We start from the raw sequence: 16975 nt of genomic DNA, 5'->3' as shown, positions 1-16975 counted from the left end.
TTCGAGTTCACTGATGCTGTGCCCTGTTCTAGGATCTTGAATTACTCATGTTTCTTTCAAACAGCTAGTACAAATTTTAAGGTACTAAAAATACTTCTGAAAACCTCACCCCTGCATTTCTAGGAAGCATCTTATGTTTAGAGAATTCTTCACTTGGTTACACTCTAAGATGAATTGATTTTATTGTTCCCAGCTAGGACCATTTGTTTATGTCCTGCTTTTGGTCTTTCTAAGAAATTTGTTTGGTTTCAGTTTGATTACCATGTCTTGGCACTAAGCTAACTGGGTTTCCAACACTGCAAAGGAATGAAAATATCGCCATATATTCATTGACTTTAAAAAAGAAGTATAAAACCATGTTTATTAAAATTTTTTAGTCTTATATAAAATTTTTTTTGCTTTTTTTGAGGCAAAACCAGAACTATTCATGGCCTGTAGGTGGCAGCAGCATACTATCAGATGAACACAAGAAAGGGCGCTGGATCCTGTCTGTTCACACCCTCCCAGGGTAGAGCATATTCTCCAGACCTCTGCAGGAATACCATGCCCTTAGTATAACGTAACTTATCTGCACTTCCCAAAATCTGTTCAAATAAAGCAACGCAAAAGGCAGTGAAGCTGCACGTATCATACATGGTTGTGACGGTTTCCCTCTAGTGCAAACACTGGCCTCTGAAGTGGCAGGCATCGCATTTGAGCGGCAAGGAGCGAAATGTGCTCTCGCTCCACCGCAGCTATGTGGGTATCCGGTTGGCACAGGGGTCATGCCCACCGATGCCCAAGCTGCATTGCTGTGGGACTGGACTCAGCTGTACCACTTCATGAGGGCAGATCTGTAAGAGAAATGTGCTTAGGCACTTTGGGGTAGAGGAAAACACAGGGCTGACCTGGGAGGCCAGGCAACTCACCTTTTCAGGTTTGTAAGTTATAAATGGAGCAAAGAGCAGGACTTGGGGGGGGGGGGGGGGGCAGAAATCTGCTCTTCAAGTTTGGCTTTACCCTGGGCATCTCTGGGGAAGGTCACACACGCTGTGCACGTGCAAGGACACAGCTGTCACAGCCAGTGGGTTCAAGCCCTGCTCCCCCTGCCTTCCCCTTTGTCTCCCAGCAGCAAGCCCAGCCCCACCAGTGTGGCGTGTGTCCCACCAGCACAGCCATGTAACATGCACCTCACTTCGTCTTCCACGTGTGCGGCATCATCTCCCAGCCCAGGACGGAGAGGGGCTGGGGACGATGCTCCCCTCCGACCCTCCCCTTCCACCTAGGGGTGAGACCACCTCCTCCCTGGGGTGCAACCCCGAGGAGCCGCCCAGCCCTGCTCTGTCCCCCATTGCTGCGCCAGCAGGCAGGCTCCGGCAGCACAGTTCTCGCAGTGTGGGCACTACCCGGCGGCTCCGGCACAGGGGCTCAGAGAAGACCAGTGGGGTTCCCCCCATCTCATCAAAGTGCAAGGGGTTGTTCCGAGTCCCTGCCACCACCAGCTCCAGCAGCCGGACCACGCAGTCTGAAAACCAGTTCTTCAGGCGGAAATAGCCCTCCTGGAAAGAGATTCGGAGGCTGACGGGCCCCGTCGGCATCCGCACGCTCAGGCTGAACAAGCAGTTCCCCTGCGAGCTGTCCCGCACCAAGTAGGTGCCAACAGGCTCTCGCTGGAGCTTGGCGTGAGCCTCCCCCACGGATAAGGGGCCCCAGTAGAAGTCGCTGGCCTGAAGGCTATTGAGGGATCGCTCCAGGACCTCCCACTCGCAGCTGCGAAACATCCGGAAACGATCGGGCAAGCCGGGGGGCGTAGGGCTGGGGAGAACGCTCCGATGCTGCCTTTGCGGACGAGAAACAGTGGTGTGTGTGTTGTGCAGATCATCTGGCCTCCCTCTGATCATCTCTCAAAGAGCCCATGGATCCTGGAAAGATGCTACCTTTACCATGCTTCCTCCTTTGCAGCCAGCCTGTAGGACAGAAGGAGAGTGAGGCAAACCCGATACCTTCTTCTAACCGGGCAAGTGAAGATACTTCATAGGGAGAAGACAGCAGCAAGAATACCAAAGAGGGTACCGGGGAGTTACTGTACGTCCCTCACCCACACCTGTAGGGACAACCAAGGAAATACATGCAGGAAGGGCTCCAGCTGGTCCCCAACCAGTGCAAGGTAGCACCTTACAGAGCTCTGCATCCACTGGGTTTCCATGATCCACAGCTGGGGCTCCCCAGGACACCCTTCAGCAGGCTGGTTTCAACCTAGCAGATCTTGGTATTTCGAGATTCCCCTCTGTTGGATGTTTAGGGGCTTTTCAGAGTGGCCTTGACACTGGGAAGGGGAAATGACAACCCAAAGCAGAAGGGAAAAATTTCCCAAAGCAGGAAAGTATTGTTTACTTTCTCATTCAGCAAAAGGTGAAAATGTTTCCTCATGCCTCTCTAACCCTTTCTCCAACAAAGGACAGATAACAGGACTTAGAAGAAGCAGAAGACGAGAACGAGCCTTTCCCACCAAACCCCATGAACCACTGCCTCATCCTAGGACATGTCCATTCAGTGTGCCGGGAGAAAGCAAAGGTCTCGCATCAAGACCCCCTTCAAGAAATGTTTCACCACCAACTTCAGGGCTGGGACTGTCACAAACGAGACCACTTAACACTGGTACCAGACATTGCTGATGTCTGAGGAACGGTTCTGCTCAGGCCCTTCCAGACCCTTAACTTCTGTTTCTGCCAGAGGGACATCTCCCCCCACCAGCAGACGATGTCACCCTCTCCCAGTCACCATCCTCCACTCATGTACTGTGCTCAAAGTGCCCTCCCTTACTGTCATGACCCTGCTCATGTCCTGCACCTCGTGTTATCACCAGGCTGTCTGTTTTCAGAATTGCAAATTCCTGAACCCAGTGTTGCCATCAGCCATCCAAGTCATTTCAATTATATAAAAAAATTACACATTCTGCATGTGTGTATGTGTATGCATAAACATAAAAGCCACAGCCCCAAGCCAGAGGCTCATTCAATGTGAGAAGCTGAGCTGTTACATACCACTTCCCCAGGCCTGACAAGTCAGTAGCTCACCGCCAAACCCTGCCCTCCGTCCCTTGACATAGTCCATTAACCCAGTCACACTCGCTGACAGCGCAGCCATGCTCGGAGCAGAACACACTGCTGACACACAGCCTGCAGTGGAGGAAGAGACGTGCTCCTCCATCTCTGGCAGTCCCCCGCACCGCAGACTCAGGAGAGCGCCGGGGCTCATAGCGGGCAGGCAGCCCCCCAGGGAACACGTGGGGACCTGCAGAGGGCTTGCTCTGGAGGGAGAGCTTTAGGTTAGGCTCAGCAGTTTGCAAGGTTCCCCTTATCTCGCTCCCTTTGCTGGCTATTCAAAAGCCTCACGCTCCTTTTGGTGCTCGTGCCAGCTGGACACCCATGCGGAGCCCACTCTGCACCCAGAGAGAGGACACAGAGCAGCAGGGCCAAATGTCTTTCCCTCGCATGGGCACAGTAGTTTTGCAAAGGAGGCATCTGCCCGGCAGTGCCTTGCCTATGGTCATCTTTCCTCTCCTAACATCTCTCTCAATACTTAGCAGTAATACCAATAGTTGTCAGGTACTTGTCCGTATGTGGAGCCATAAACACCCTTCCATGCAGCCTGGGAAGGTTCTCCAGTTTCTAGCCCTGTGATTTGCAGTCTACGAGCCGCTAACATCCCTGGCACCACTCTGAATGCTGCCGATCCTGCCCTTTAGCTATGTGTCACCACAGGAGGGAAATTCCATGCTTAGAGAAAGGTGGGAGGGGTAGGAAGGAGTTAATCAAGTCATGTTTTTCCTTTTTCATTAAAAAAAAAAAGGCAGCAGTTGAAAGCTGCTTGGGTGGTTCAGCAAGTCAGAATAAATCTTAGGGGAAGTTGATTTAGTGAGCAGAACGCAAGTAAACACAGTTGCCACGTGCAGCGACTAGGGCCACCTATCAATACCAAAAACTCAGCACTGTAGGCGCCACAGCATCTCTGTCCCTTTCCTTCTCCTCTTTGCTGGGGGAGGAAGCTATAGAGCCATCTGACATTAGCTACTATAGAAAAAGAAGGTCATACTCCTGCCAGCTGCCTCCCAGGCTGCAGGTATAGCCTCGATGGGAGCGAGAAGAAGCCTTGCTCCCACCAGCAGCCACTCTCTTCCCAAACAGCAACTTCTCTTGGGTCCAAAGGGAAATTTTGCCAATCTCATGGGTCTAGGTTGGAAAATTAATTCAAGCAGGAAAACAGAAGCAGGCAGCTGTCTTTCATTTCCAGGCTAGTTTTAAAAATAACAAACAAATAGATAATTTGTTTAAGGCTGCAGATGCTATTTGACAGGAAAAAAAAAAAAACAAACTTGTTTTTGTCCCAGTTTTCAACCTTGAGTCATTCTCCCAAGTCCTTTAAGAAAAATCCACTGCTACTGGAAGTCTGACTGACTAAGAACTGAGACTGTGTCATCGTTTCGAATTCAAAGTAAACGCAAAAATAGCACCCTCACAATTTGTTCACTCGGTTTGAAATCTACATATGGGTCAGAGCCTCAGACAGTGTGAATTTGTTTAGCTTCAGTGACCCATTTCCAACAGATGACTGCCTGGCCTGCAGCACAGTGTTAGTTATATTAATATTAGCTCTAGAAGTGCTTCCTGATATTACCTTTCAGGTTCACTTTTAATGGGTCAACAGGTCCTACGTGTACATGGCCTCCCACGTCAAGAAGGATGAGCAGACTCTCAGGATTAGGAATAAGCCAGCCCAGGGGCGTAATGAAGTACACATGCATAATTAGTTCTTCTTCTGATTTGCCACACCACGATTTGCTTTCCCTTCCCACCCCCCTCCGAAAAAGCCCAAAAAACCCCAACGCCCAAACATGTTACTACCTCCCTACTGCAAGACAGTCAGAACAGTGTTTGCAGCCAAAGCAATATACCCCAAAAAGCTGACGTCCCGCTAATTAAAAGGCTGGATAAGTTTCCCCAGACCTTCTGGTTTACTGCAAGTTCAAGAGCTTTTCAAAATAAGTGGTCTTGACACAGGGCGTTCTGCTTCCCAGCTCATTCACTACCCAGGCAAAGCAGTGTATTTCATATAAGGAAACAATTCTAGTAAACTAGGGGACTGTACGCAGCATCTGGTGTCAGCCAAGTCAGCCCTGCACCCTGGGGCTTGACAAATCTGGCAAGTTCAACAGCAGCTTCAAGTACTCAGCTATGATTTGTTCTTGCACTCTTCCTCCAGGACACTTGAAAGAGCTTACCTCTTTAAATTTACCACCCATAGAGATGAGTTTCTGGACGTCAGGCCTGGAAATGGTCCAAATTCAAGAGCTTCAATGCAGCACTTCCCAGTTTTTGCAAAGCTTCATTTAAGAGCAGATCCATCCTTCGAAAAGAAAGGGACATCCATCAAATGGGTGACTAAACCCATTAGTTCGCCATAATGAGGGCCTAAAATACAACAAATCTGGTGACAGGTTATCTGTCTCAACCTCTTTGACCTGTATTATTGTAGAAGCATGTATACAGCACTTTATATAGCAACAAAGGCAACAGATTATTGTTGTTGTTATTATTATTGCTACTTCCAAAGCCATGAGCTGATTAGGTCCAGATAACTCACAGATGGCCTAAGGACAAATGCAAAGACCTTATAGTTGCCATCATCTTCTGGAAGCGGGAACCATAAAACCCAAATGTTAAGAGATGATGGCAACAGGAATAAGCTTAAGAATTCTTAAGGTTAAGGACCTTGGGGGTACTGGTGGATGAAAAGCTGAACATGAGCCGGCAATGTGCGCTTGCAGCCCAGAAAGCCAACCGTGTCCTGGGCTGCATCAAAAGAAGCAGGACCAGCAGGTTGAGGGAGGTGATCCTGCCCCTCTACTCTGCTCTGGTGAGACCCCACCTGGAGTACTGAGTCCAGCTCTGGGGCCCTCAGCACAGGAAAGACATGGACCTGTTACAGCAGGTCCAGAGGAGGGCCATGAAGATGATCAGAGAGCTGGAGCACCTCTCCTATGAGGACAGGCTGAGAAAGTTGAGGTTGTTCAGCCTGGAGAAGAAAAGGCTCTGGGAAGACCTTATTGCAGCCTTCCAGTACTTAAAGGGGGCTTATAAGAAACATGGGGACAAACTTTTTAGTAGGGCCTGTTGTGATAGGACAAGGAATAATAGTTTTAAACTAAGAGAGGGTAGATTTAGACTAGATACAAGGAAGACATTTTTAATTATGTGAGTAGTGAAACACTGGAACAGGTTGCCCAGAGAGGGGTGCATGCCACACCCCTGGAAACATTCAAGGGCTTTGAGCAACCTGGTCTGGTTGAGTATGTCCCTGCTCATTGCAGGGAGGTGGGACTAGATGACCTTGAAAGGTCCCTTCCAACCCAAACTATTCTATGATTTGGAACAGCTAATTCAAACTCGTGCTCAATGCAACACACAACATTTAGAGTCTCTTATCTGAAACGGCATAGGTAGCCAGTAGCTGCTGAGTTATCCAAATAGTGACCCAGTCTGTTCTTGCCTGTGCTATTCTGCCCTGCTTCCCTGGGTCTTGAGGGTTTTCTTTCTCACCTTGCAGATGGAAAACTAAAGCCGCTGACCTGGTAGAGCAGCAGACCACCACTTGTGCAATCGCATGTCTGTCAGTGGATCCATCAGCAAGCTGAAAAACTGAACCCAGCCTTCTGCACGCCTTTCAGAGGCAGTCTCTGTAAGGCTTTACTTATACCTAGGCTCCATTACTTAACGTCACTTCCCTGCATCCCTACCAGCCAAGCCCAGACGGGGCACACACCCCACAAGCCACATTGACTTGCGGCTAGCAGAACTGCAGGTCTATCCCATTACTATGCTATCCACTCCATTTGGCTTTGACATCTCCCAGTTCAGTTATTAATCCCGCAGTTCCCAGAGCAGTTAGAGGGAAGCTGGATAATTTGGAAAAGCTCTCGCTGAGGTACCCTGCAAGCCCTTGTGGCAGCGTCCCCGTTCCAGGCAGCAGAGCCTGAGCAGACATCTCTTGCTTGCATGTCTGCATCCCGCAGAAATGCGCTGCCTACTGATTTGTGGCTGGAGAAGATGTTTCAAAGGAAAGCTCAAGCAAATGGCTGGAAGAGAAACCTCCCTAGTAAGAGCCAAGCATGCAGTGCTGTGTTTTAATGGTGGGCCAGCCTGGTTCCCACGGCCGCCACCGTCTGCCACACACTGGCACCGGTTTAAACCACGCTGTCACTGCCACGGTACGTGGCTGCACCACCGCACCAATGTCCCTTGTCACGAGCACCCTACCACAGCCAAGGTGACCGGGGCTGATCCAAAAAGGGCTTGCGGAGGGGGAAGGGAAAGGCAGGAGACACACAGACAGACGTGCGCCAAAGAGCACAGAGGGAGCTGTGGTTAGGCGAGGAATGTGGCGCAGCTCAGCTAAGAGGACCAACTTTAATCACAGCCAATTTCTCCAGCACAAAGCAGGCCTAGGACATGTTGCAGTTCCCTCTATCTTTTATGCCATGGCTATAAATAGGGTTAGATGCGAGGCTACCATTATGTCTGACACGTGAGGGAATATATGGAAAAAAACCCAAAACCCACATCACACATACGTGTACACACCCCAAACCAAACCTGTGTTTCCCTATAACACCAGTGTTCAATAAGGATGCCATATAATATATATACAAAATATATATAAATAATATATTTTAAAAGTCGAGGCAGCACACACACTGTGACGGTTCCTGCCCCCATGCAGTAAAGATGCAGAACAGGCGGATCCTGCACATGGAGACTTTGCAAGATGATTGGTCTTATCAAACCCTTCCCAACATCTTAGAGTTGGAGAACATACTTCAAAACCCACAAATAACTTCCCATGGATCTGATATTTAGGTTTTGTACTTCTTACCATATTTTTCTATGACATGTGCTTTCTGCGTTAATGTGACACTTTGCTGATACAGGTTAAAAGTTACCCCAAGAAAATCCACAAGACAGTGCGATGTGCACCAACTATTCCTCAGGGCAGAGAAGTCTGCAAGCATGTTTGGTTTCTGTATAACATGCTTAAAAAAAAGAAAAAAAAGGAAGGTGGCAGTTTACAGAGAAAGCTAATTGCTTTTGCTGGACGAAAGACCCCGTTTTCAGGGTCCCATCCTCACACCTTGGAATTACTATGCACATTCAGAACAACTACTTCCAAATGAAACAGCCCATTCCTCGTAGAAATACCCCAGTGTGAAACTGTAATCCTGCCATTTCAGAATAACAGAGAAGCCACATCGTTTCCCTGAACTTGAAGACTACTGCGCAGTCGTCACAAGCAACTACAGCTTGTTCCACAGCAAGTCAAACTACCAAAACTACCAACTGACTTCTGGCAAAGACAGCTTCTATTGGAGACTGAATTTTTCCCCCTTCCTGTAACTGGGGAAAAAGAGAATTAAAAAAAAAAAAAAAAAAGTTAGAAAAAGGAAATCAGTAGGGGTTACTGCTAAGTTCCAAAGCAGCAGCTGAGGCTATCCTGCCATGGCTTAAGGAAAGAGTTGTTGCTTACCGCTGGCCAATACAACAGCATTTTTGGTAACCGAGGGAAGCCCAGTTGTGTTGCTCCTGACCCTTACAGCTTAATAGCGAGCTTTCATCCCTGCAAATGCCAGTGCAGCAGAGCTACACGAAGCCTCAGCCCCGTGCTCGGCCAGGGAACACAGCCTTTGTGCGGCTGCCTTCTCTTGCTCCATCCCCACTGCCCACCGGCTGGGGAAGCAGTTGGGGCTCTCCCCAAGTTTGGGTGCAGAAATGAGGAGATGGGGAGAAGGCACGATGAAGAGAGAGAAAGAGGCCAAGACAACACCAGTCCCTCATGGCTCCCTATTGGAAATGCTCTGTCCCATCTCCCTGCCGAGAGGACGATCAGTGGGAAGGGGGCAGCGATGCCCGGGGCTGCATCCTCGCCCTCAGTCGGGGCAGAGCTCTGCATCATGGCTCCTCAGCCTCACCAGCTCCTCCCATCCCCAGGCCAGCAGCACAGGTACGTTTCCTCCGTTCCAGCCTCTCTCAGCTAAATTGACTTTTTTTCAGTTGTTCCGGCACCCTGTTTGAGGAAACAAGTAAATCCTGCAAAGCGAAGGCGGTCAGCGGTCCCCGCGATGGCCGTGGCCTCTTATCAAAACCATCGCATTTAGCAGGAAAGGAATTCAAAGAAGCAGCTAACTCTAAGAAATAAGCGGTGTCTGCAGCTAAAACTGGTTCAGTGTCATGATCAGAACTAGGATTTTAGAGAAGACTCCCAGATGTTTGACGAACGCAAGCCAGAGCACAGAGGCACAGGGGAGAGATCCTCCCTTGGCTCTTCAGAAGGACCAGCTTCAGAAGATGTGAGGGGCCACTGAGAAGTACCAGTTACTGTGCCTTCAGAGGAAGGGGCAAGGGTCACAAAGCACAAATGCACCACAACACTAAGTTTTATAACAGGGGATTTCCAACACACAAAATAAAGAAACTAGTCCTGAGAGTCAAAAGTGAAAAGAAAAAAATAAATTAAGTCATGAGAGGTTATTTAGGAAATTTTAAAGTGATAGGGCGTGCAGACCTCCCAGAAATGATGGGGGAAGAGACACTGCCTGGCTAAGAGGAAAGGCTCTGGAGACAACACAGGTCCCACCGCAGGGATTAGCTGTAGGTGTGACAGCTTGCAAGATCTTCTGCCATGGATCAGAGGCACCAAACACACACTATAAAACCACAGTCCCTGCCCAAATCTCACTACAACCTCAATAATCCTTCAGAAGATGAAAAGCTAACCCTGGCAGAGCTGATATAAAGGAATATAAATTACTGATGGTAGGGAACAAATTTACATGAGGATAGCTGTCATGAAACTGGAACAGCAGGTAGCCAAGATGAACAAAACAAAAACCAGAAAGCAAATGGCATTTTTGGTTTATCAAAAACAGAAAACCTCTGGGGGAATCATTTAGTTCACTGGGATACCAGCAAGTGGGGACGAGGACAAGCACAGAAAAGCTACATAAGCAAGCAGATATCCTTTTTTCTTGCACAAGATGCTGAGGAAATTCCCTGGTATTTCATGCTCTTTAACCTGAAGGGGGGGGGGGGGTGCCCTCTCAGAAGAGATGGGGAAAACTGACATTAAAGAGCAGAAAGTCAGTGGGGACACAGTGGACTATACCCAGGGATTTTGAAGGTATTTGGAAATGGTTGGTTGAGATGCAAAGAGAGGTGCTCTCTCAATTAAATCAGCTGCTACTACCATTGCCAGAGGGCTGCAAGTGTAACAAATGTTTTTTGACATGTGCTGCTAAGGCAGGAGCAGCACACGGCTACCTGACTGTGGGGGAGAGGCAATCCCCTGACAGAGCTCCCCATCAGGAAGATGGTATCTGAAGAAGCAACAGCTGCCGGCACATGCTTGGCGCTTCCCCAAGGCCTCCATGCCAAAAGCAAGTCAAAAAGCGAGACGCGGTGTATGAGGTAAAGAGCCAGCAGCACCCCGGGACCTGTAAAGACAAGACAAGGAACAGACACTCTCCAGGGTGACAGGGGTGAAAAAAAGGGTGTCCTGAGGAAACAGAGGTATTTCACATCCTGCACATCTGAAGACCTCTCTGCAACCCTCCCAGCTGCTGCATCTTCCCCCTGGATTGACTCAGGCCACTTTGCAGAGCATCCCTTCCCGCTGCTCAACAGCTTGGGGGGTACAAGTAGCCCAAAGCCTCCCCTCCCAGTTTAGGGGCGAGCAGGTCCCTTCCCCCTGCCCATGCAAACACACACGTTGACCCAGGTTCCTTTCTAGAAATCTTCTCCCGTGGTCTGCAAGCTGCCATTGCCCACGACATCTCAAACATTGGAGGTTTAATCTTGCCCCACCCCAGCAAGCAGCTTCAAGCCTCAAGGTACTTAAATCTAGGCAGCCAGCTGGAAAAGTGGTGAGCCCCCTCCATAACCTCCCCAGGGCAGCCAGTGACAAAATCACTTCACTCTCTGCAGGCCAGAGAAGTCAAAGGTCACTCAAAATTCAGCAGGCTGGCAAGCATCAGGAGGCCAGGTGAGATTCTGTCCTGACAAACACAAGTGGATGCAGACTCGTAGGAAAACAAACTGGGTCTATATTTTGAAGAGCGATAAATTAATTCGCGCAGCTGATGAATGAGCCAAGTAACCATGCTGAGAGTTTATTAAGGAAAGCTCTAGCTCCGAATGCAAAAGCAGTCATTAAAAAACAAGAAGCAAACACCAGCGTGATGTTGCAAAATGGATGGGTGGGAATGTAACAGTAATGTCACCACCTGAGATAATATGTTCAGTTCCAGTCACCTTAAATAAAAAGATAGAATTGAAACAAAGGGAACAGGCCTAAAGATGGGTGATAAGATGTCACATGTAAGTGTTCAGAGAGAGACTGGAGAAAACTTCATGCTCACTTTAGAGAGCAGGCAGATACAAGGGGATGCAAAAGAAAGACACAGTACAATCAGCCCCATTCTTTTTATGCTCTTTCATAAAAGAAGAGAGGAAGTTCAAAGGTGACTGAGATTGAAAAGTAACTAATTTTAAAACTCATAAAAGGAAAAAACTCCAATCACATAGGCATTAAAATGATGCTGCTGGGGAAAGTGAGAGAGCTGATCTGAGGAGTCTCATTTCTCTTCTTTCTCAAACATCTCTGCTTTGTCTCTTAGGCAGAGGAATCCAGCAGCAAGGGGCTGGGTATTTTAGCATCACCTTTTTAAGCCACCTCTTAACCATTCAAACTTTATCTAAGACTAAGGGGAGCCCAGTACAGGGCATAAACGTCCTTTAGTTGTGCAAAACTGAAGAAGTTAACACGGGTTTATAAAGTCACTACAAGGAATCAACTATGGACGTGCTGCAGAGTAGTTAAAGCAGCTCAGCATGATTTTTTCCTAATTTTTTAGTGACTAAAAAGAACAGCACTTCTTGCTTGCATGTGCTGAATTGAATATTGGTATGCATCCTACACAAATGGCACATTTCAGTGATTACTGCTAAAGCAGCTCTGAATCAGAAATGGCTGTGGCAATGAGGTTAGAAAGAGACATTCTCTCTGCCTCAGCATCCCCTTGAGTGGGGCCCTTGGTCCATTGTGTCACTTAGCTGGGCCTCAGAGGACAAACATAATTTCTAGCAGGGGGGATTGGAGGATGTTTCTCCAGCTCCAGCTTCTCTCCCTCCCTCCGCATCCCAAAATCTCTCACCAGAAAACAAGGAAGAACTCAAATATGCATGAAGAATAACATGGATTAAGAACAACACTGCCGGTCTGTCAAAAAGCATAATAAAACCATTCCAGTGGGCACCTGTGCACATCGCCATGAGCATGCCAACCCAGACAAACCTGTGCCGAGCTCCCCACAGGTTTAGCAAGGTACCTTCAGCAAGCTGTGCAGAAGCCCAGCTATGTGGTTCAGACTGCAGGAACAGGAACGGAGATCTTTGACATTTTCCAACTGCTAATAGTCACACTTATTTTCTTCCCTGACAGCCTTAGCCTAAGTTTCCAAATAAACTTTGCTACCGAGGAAGTATGAAAGTAAATCCAAACTGTTTCTGAACTGCAGAATCACACACCCCCTACACCCCTGTTGCTCAAGTCACAAACTGAAGTAAAAATTTTTCTTCTGCATTTGCAAAGGGTGAGGGGGAGGACAAAAACTCTCTGCTTAGACAAAGGCAACTTAATGCTGACAGCTTAACCCAATTTTGCCAGCTGCAGCTCCCAAAGAGCCAATGTAAAGCTAAAGCAGCCTATTTGCAAACTTAATATTGGCATCGTTCAGTTCTTTCCCTCGTCCTTCGCATGTGTTTGCGAACAAGCAGAGGCACAGAAAGTGCATGGGGAGCAGGAAGGGAGAAGGCAGAGAGAATGTGCATTATCAAAATACCTTGAGAGCAGTTCTTGGAAATGTGCAGCCTGCAAGCCTGTATCAGACACTCATTTCCTGTGAAGTGCACACAGGCCTTTTCATTTCTCCACTGAAGAGGACGAAAATAAGGGGGCAGCTCTAAAGTCTCCAAAGACAACACAAAACCAGCATTTAGCAATTTTACTAAAACTGAATTAACATTTTTATACTATTAAATACCTATCAAACAGAAGCAGAGATTCCCAGAAGTTTTAAAAGTAGGACTTTCTACACCTCTCACTTCTAAATCTTAACTTGAAGTCTTGCACTTGGTCGGGGCAGGGGAAATGAATTTTACTCGAGTTATTTTGACCACTCACTAACACAAAGCCACCAAATCCTGCTACATCAAACACCACTGCACTTTTTTTTTAAGGGTCTGAGACCAATTTCAGCAAAATGGTGAGCTAACAAATACCTTACTGAGGCAGAGGGCTGCAGGATATGCGCAGATGCAAACCAGAAGAGCAGGCAGTAATGAAGTGCACTGACAGGATAGAAGGGGGTAAGTTGGTATCATGCCTGCCTTCTGCCTCTACTTACATGTAATCAAGGATCTAATTAATGTAGTGTTTAGTTGCATTAATTTAAATAAATATATGATGCTTCCTAATGGCACATACACTTAATACCTTTACTCTGTAAAAAGATACCATCCACATTTTCATTTACAGAAAGAGATGTAGGTGCCCACCTCTCCAGGCTTGCGAGCTTTTGGCCTGGAATAATGGCTTAGGAACACGCCATCTCCCCACAGCTTTTATTAATCTAACCACAGTGTCTACCTGACCCAAATGATGCCATATTTAAGTATTGGCACTGTTTGTTGCTGACCAAACTAAAGGTAGGAGAAAGCAGGAGAGAGAAGTCTGTGGGTGGTAGGGGGAGATGGGAGAAGCTGCAGGGAAAGACTTGGAGAGAAAGAGGAGCAAGGGAAGAAGCAAAAGCTCCAAAAGCACATTTTCTCCTTTGTTTTTCAGCGATGCAACCACAGTATTAGTGACAGCAACACAGAATTTACACCACCCAACTCCAGCTCTATCCTTGCGCAAACCGACCACCAACTTCACAGAAATCCCAGTTGGTTTGAGGGTAAGAGGCGCTGGCTGCATGTTTGAAGCTGTCATCCGGGAACTGAAACTGGCCCTCTCCAAGCAGGCACAGCAGGGGCAGGGACACACACCTGGGAGGATTGGCAGAAGCTCAGCCTTTCCCCGGTGCTCCTCTATGCCTGCTTTTTGGGACCCCAGCACAGTTTACCTGTGCTTTCCAATGCAATCTTAAAACAAAAGCCCTGTGCTGCCTCTCAACTCCACTACGTTTAAGTGATAAGCAGACCAGGTTATTGAAGGACTTATGACATACTAACCCCTAAGAAGCAGCACAGAAATAGCAAAGGCCCAGAACCCAATCTGGCTCAGGAAAAGACGGGAACCTGTGTGGGAGGTTGGCATCCCAGTAATCCCGCGGGTTTGTGCCCAAGAGCCTTCCACTCTGGAAGGGACAAGAATCCATACTTCAACAACTACCTCTTAAATCACATACCCAGCAGAATCACGAACACAGAAACAAAGCTTGGCTTCATCTGCAGCAACTGGCCACATCTCGTTGTAACTTGATTCAATCAAGACCAACATTATGTGATAATAGAGCCTCAGTCCCACAAACTCCTGTGCGTGTGCATAATTTTAAACATATGACCATAGCCCTGCTGTGACTGAATGGGCTATTTAACCTTCACGCAGCATCTGAACTGTAGTCGCAAGTTTTTGGAGAAAGAAGATATGTCTGCATACCCTCTTAAGGGCACAGAGAATGAAACATCAAGAAACTAGTTATTTCTGATCCCACTCCATTTTACAGAGTTAAGCAAGGTCAACATGTGACTGGGTTTTTCATTTAAGTTCTCTGAGAGCTGCAAGGACTAGAACTAGCAAACAGCACTGTCTGGACCACACAGTCCTAAATAGCAGCTTGCTAACAATACTCTTTACCCTCAACTTTCCAGAACAATGGTCAAGCCACATCCCCCTCCTTCACCCATGCAGGGGAAGAAAAAAGCCAGGGCATTTATTTAACATTCTTAAGTTCCTCTCAGTTACCTCCAGGGTTCATCCAGATCCTGTTTCCAAGCTTCAACTGAGCAGAAAGGAATACACACTTAAACTAATTTGGAAAAAAAAAAAAAAAAAAATCCTAAGAGTAGCATGAACTGAGGTTTTAGGTAGTAACGATTCCAAAATTCTCAGTAAGAGCATGTGTGTCTGTGGGGAAAAAGTGAGTAGCGGATCCTACATGGCTGCGAGCACCATGACTCAGATTGCGTAAAGAAGGAGGTTTTAGCGATAACCTTTGCCGACGAGGCTTTTCACGGGCACGCAGCAGTGATCTTCTGAGAAAAGGCAGGTGTGAGGCTGCGTTCTGACTGTACCGGGTCTGGAAGATGACAAGCTCCTCTGCCCCAATGGGCATGCACGCTCCTGGTTCACGGTTACCCCGTTTCCCTGTAACACCTTCGATTCTGGCAGGCAGCTCGTTTTTCCAGTGAAGACTAAACCTAACACCCTGCGCGCTGCTTCTCCAGTGGTTTATGTGAAGGAAAGAAGTAGCGTGAAGACCAAGTTACCCGCTCCCCAAACCCGTGTGGCTGCTTCCCTATAGACCCATCTGAGACGTTACATAATTTGCAGGTTTCACTTTAAAACAAGCATCTCCCTGCCCTGATGCTATGGAGAACACCTTGACGGCAGGACAAGCCCCACGGAGAACCCCCGGGCTGCTCCCAGCATCCCACCGCCACCCCAGCACGGCACATGGCTCCCTTCAGGGCCGGCAATGAGTTACGGGCACCCCAAATCCTCCCCGACCCACCCTGGGGAGGGCACCACAAGCCCCAGCACGCTCCCTCTTCCCCAGCCAGCAACAGTCCCAACGCCCCCCCCCCCCCCGCCCGAGCCAAACCAGCGGAGGGCTGAACCCCCCGGCTCCCGCCCTTGTAAGAAGCCGAGAGTGGACACAGACAGACAGACAACACCCACCCGGACACCCCCCCCCCCCCCCCAAAAAAAGGCCGGTTTCGGTGAACGCCGCACAACTTACTCTCGGCACCTCCGGGGCGGCGCTGCCGCCGGTGCGAGCGAGCGCTCAGTGCCGGGACGACAGCCGCGCTGCCCGGCCCTGCCCCCGCCGCCCCGCCGCCGCCGCTCTCCCGCCCCGAAGCGAAACCGAGGCGGCCCCACTCCCCGCCGCCCGGCGCCGCCGCGCTCCGCATCCCCCCCCGGCCCCTCAACTCACAAAGGGGCCGGTGCGCGGCTTACCGGAGGCGGAGCGGGTGCCCGCCAGGCCCTCCTCGGCCGCGGGGCGGGCGGGCGCCGCGGCGGCGGCTTCGGCTTCGGGGAGCCCAGCAGCGCGGAGGGGAGGGGAGGGGAGGGGAGACGAGGGGAGGAAACCCCCCAAGTGTTTCTTTTCCGAGGAAGAAGCCACGGGGGAGGGGAAGGGGAGGGGTTTCTCCCTCCTCCACCACCCCGTCTTTCCACGGCGTGGCTTTTGCAAGGGGAAAAAAAAAAAATGAAAAAAGTTTTGGTTTTTTTCAAAAAGAAAAGTTGGACGGATTGGGGGAGAGAGAGAAAAAAAAAAACCCCGAGGCTGTGAAATCCCCTCCGCTATAGACAGGCAGAGGAACCCCACTAGGACGGCACCGCAGCATCCACTGCCCCCCGGGACCCGCCGGAGCCATGCATCGCCCCGGGGGAGTGGCGGCGGCGATCCCCGACGGCGGCAGCGGGGGACCGGGGCTCTGCCCTTCCTCTCAGTTACCGTCTGCTGCTCTCCAACATCGGAGATCGCAAGAACCGGGGAGGGGGTGCTATGCCCAGGGCTGGGGTCGCAGAACTCTGAAACACCGCGGTGTGGGGTCACGCCCAGGGCTGGGACATCGGGGTGATGAAACGCCGGGGCGAGGGGCTATGCACAGGGCCCGGGCAGCAGAGCTAGCAAACGAGGGCCCTTTACACCAGCGGAAAATGG

The 16975-nt window shown here is 49.3% G+C and overlaps 1 protein-coding gene across 6 annotated transcripts; it reads right to left on the bottom strand.

The window, feature by feature from the left end:
• Positions 1–334: 334 nt before the first annotated feature.
• Positions 335–16605, bottom strand: LOC104631840 (suppressor of cytokine signaling 1). 6 transcript variants are annotated; one of them, XM_075750890.1, is made up of 5 exons: positions 16267–16605; positions 12929–13055; positions 10350–10522; positions 5261–5385; positions 335–1946 (listed from the first exon to the last, which is right to left on the bottom strand). In XM_075750890.1, the coding sequence occupies exon 5, from the start codon at positions 1878–1880 to the stop codon at positions 1197–1199; it is 684 nt and encodes a 227-aa protein (XP_075607005.1). In that variant the 5' UTR covers positions 1881–1946; positions 5261–5385; positions 10350–10522; positions 12929–13055; positions 16267–16605; the 3' UTR covers positions 335–1196. The 6 variants fall into 6 exon arrangements, with proteins under 6 accessions (XP_075607005.1, XP_075607015.1, XP_075606998.1 ...); XM_075750900.1 differs by lacking the exon at positions 16267–16605 and adding an exon at positions 16049–16205; XM_075750883.1 differs by lacking the exon at positions 12929–13055.
• Between the last annotated feature and the right edge of the window lie 370 nt (positions 16606–16975).

Source organism: Balearica regulorum, chromosome 1 (assembly GCF_011004875.1).
Source record: "Balearica regulorum gibbericeps isolate bBalReg1 chromosome 1, bBalReg1.pri, whole genome shotgun sequence".
Taxonomy (NCBI): Eukaryota; Metazoa; Chordata; class Aves; order Gruiformes; family Gruidae; genus Balearica; species Balearica regulorum.
Note: the sequence above shows the minus strand (reverse complement) of the source record. Positions and strands in the feature narration are given on the sequence as shown.

Excerpts from the sequence above, each read along its gene's own strand:
- LOC104631840 (XM_075750890.1), bottom strand. The coding sequence starts at position 1,880 with ATGATCAGAGGGAGGCCAGATGATCTGCACAACACACACACCACTGTT.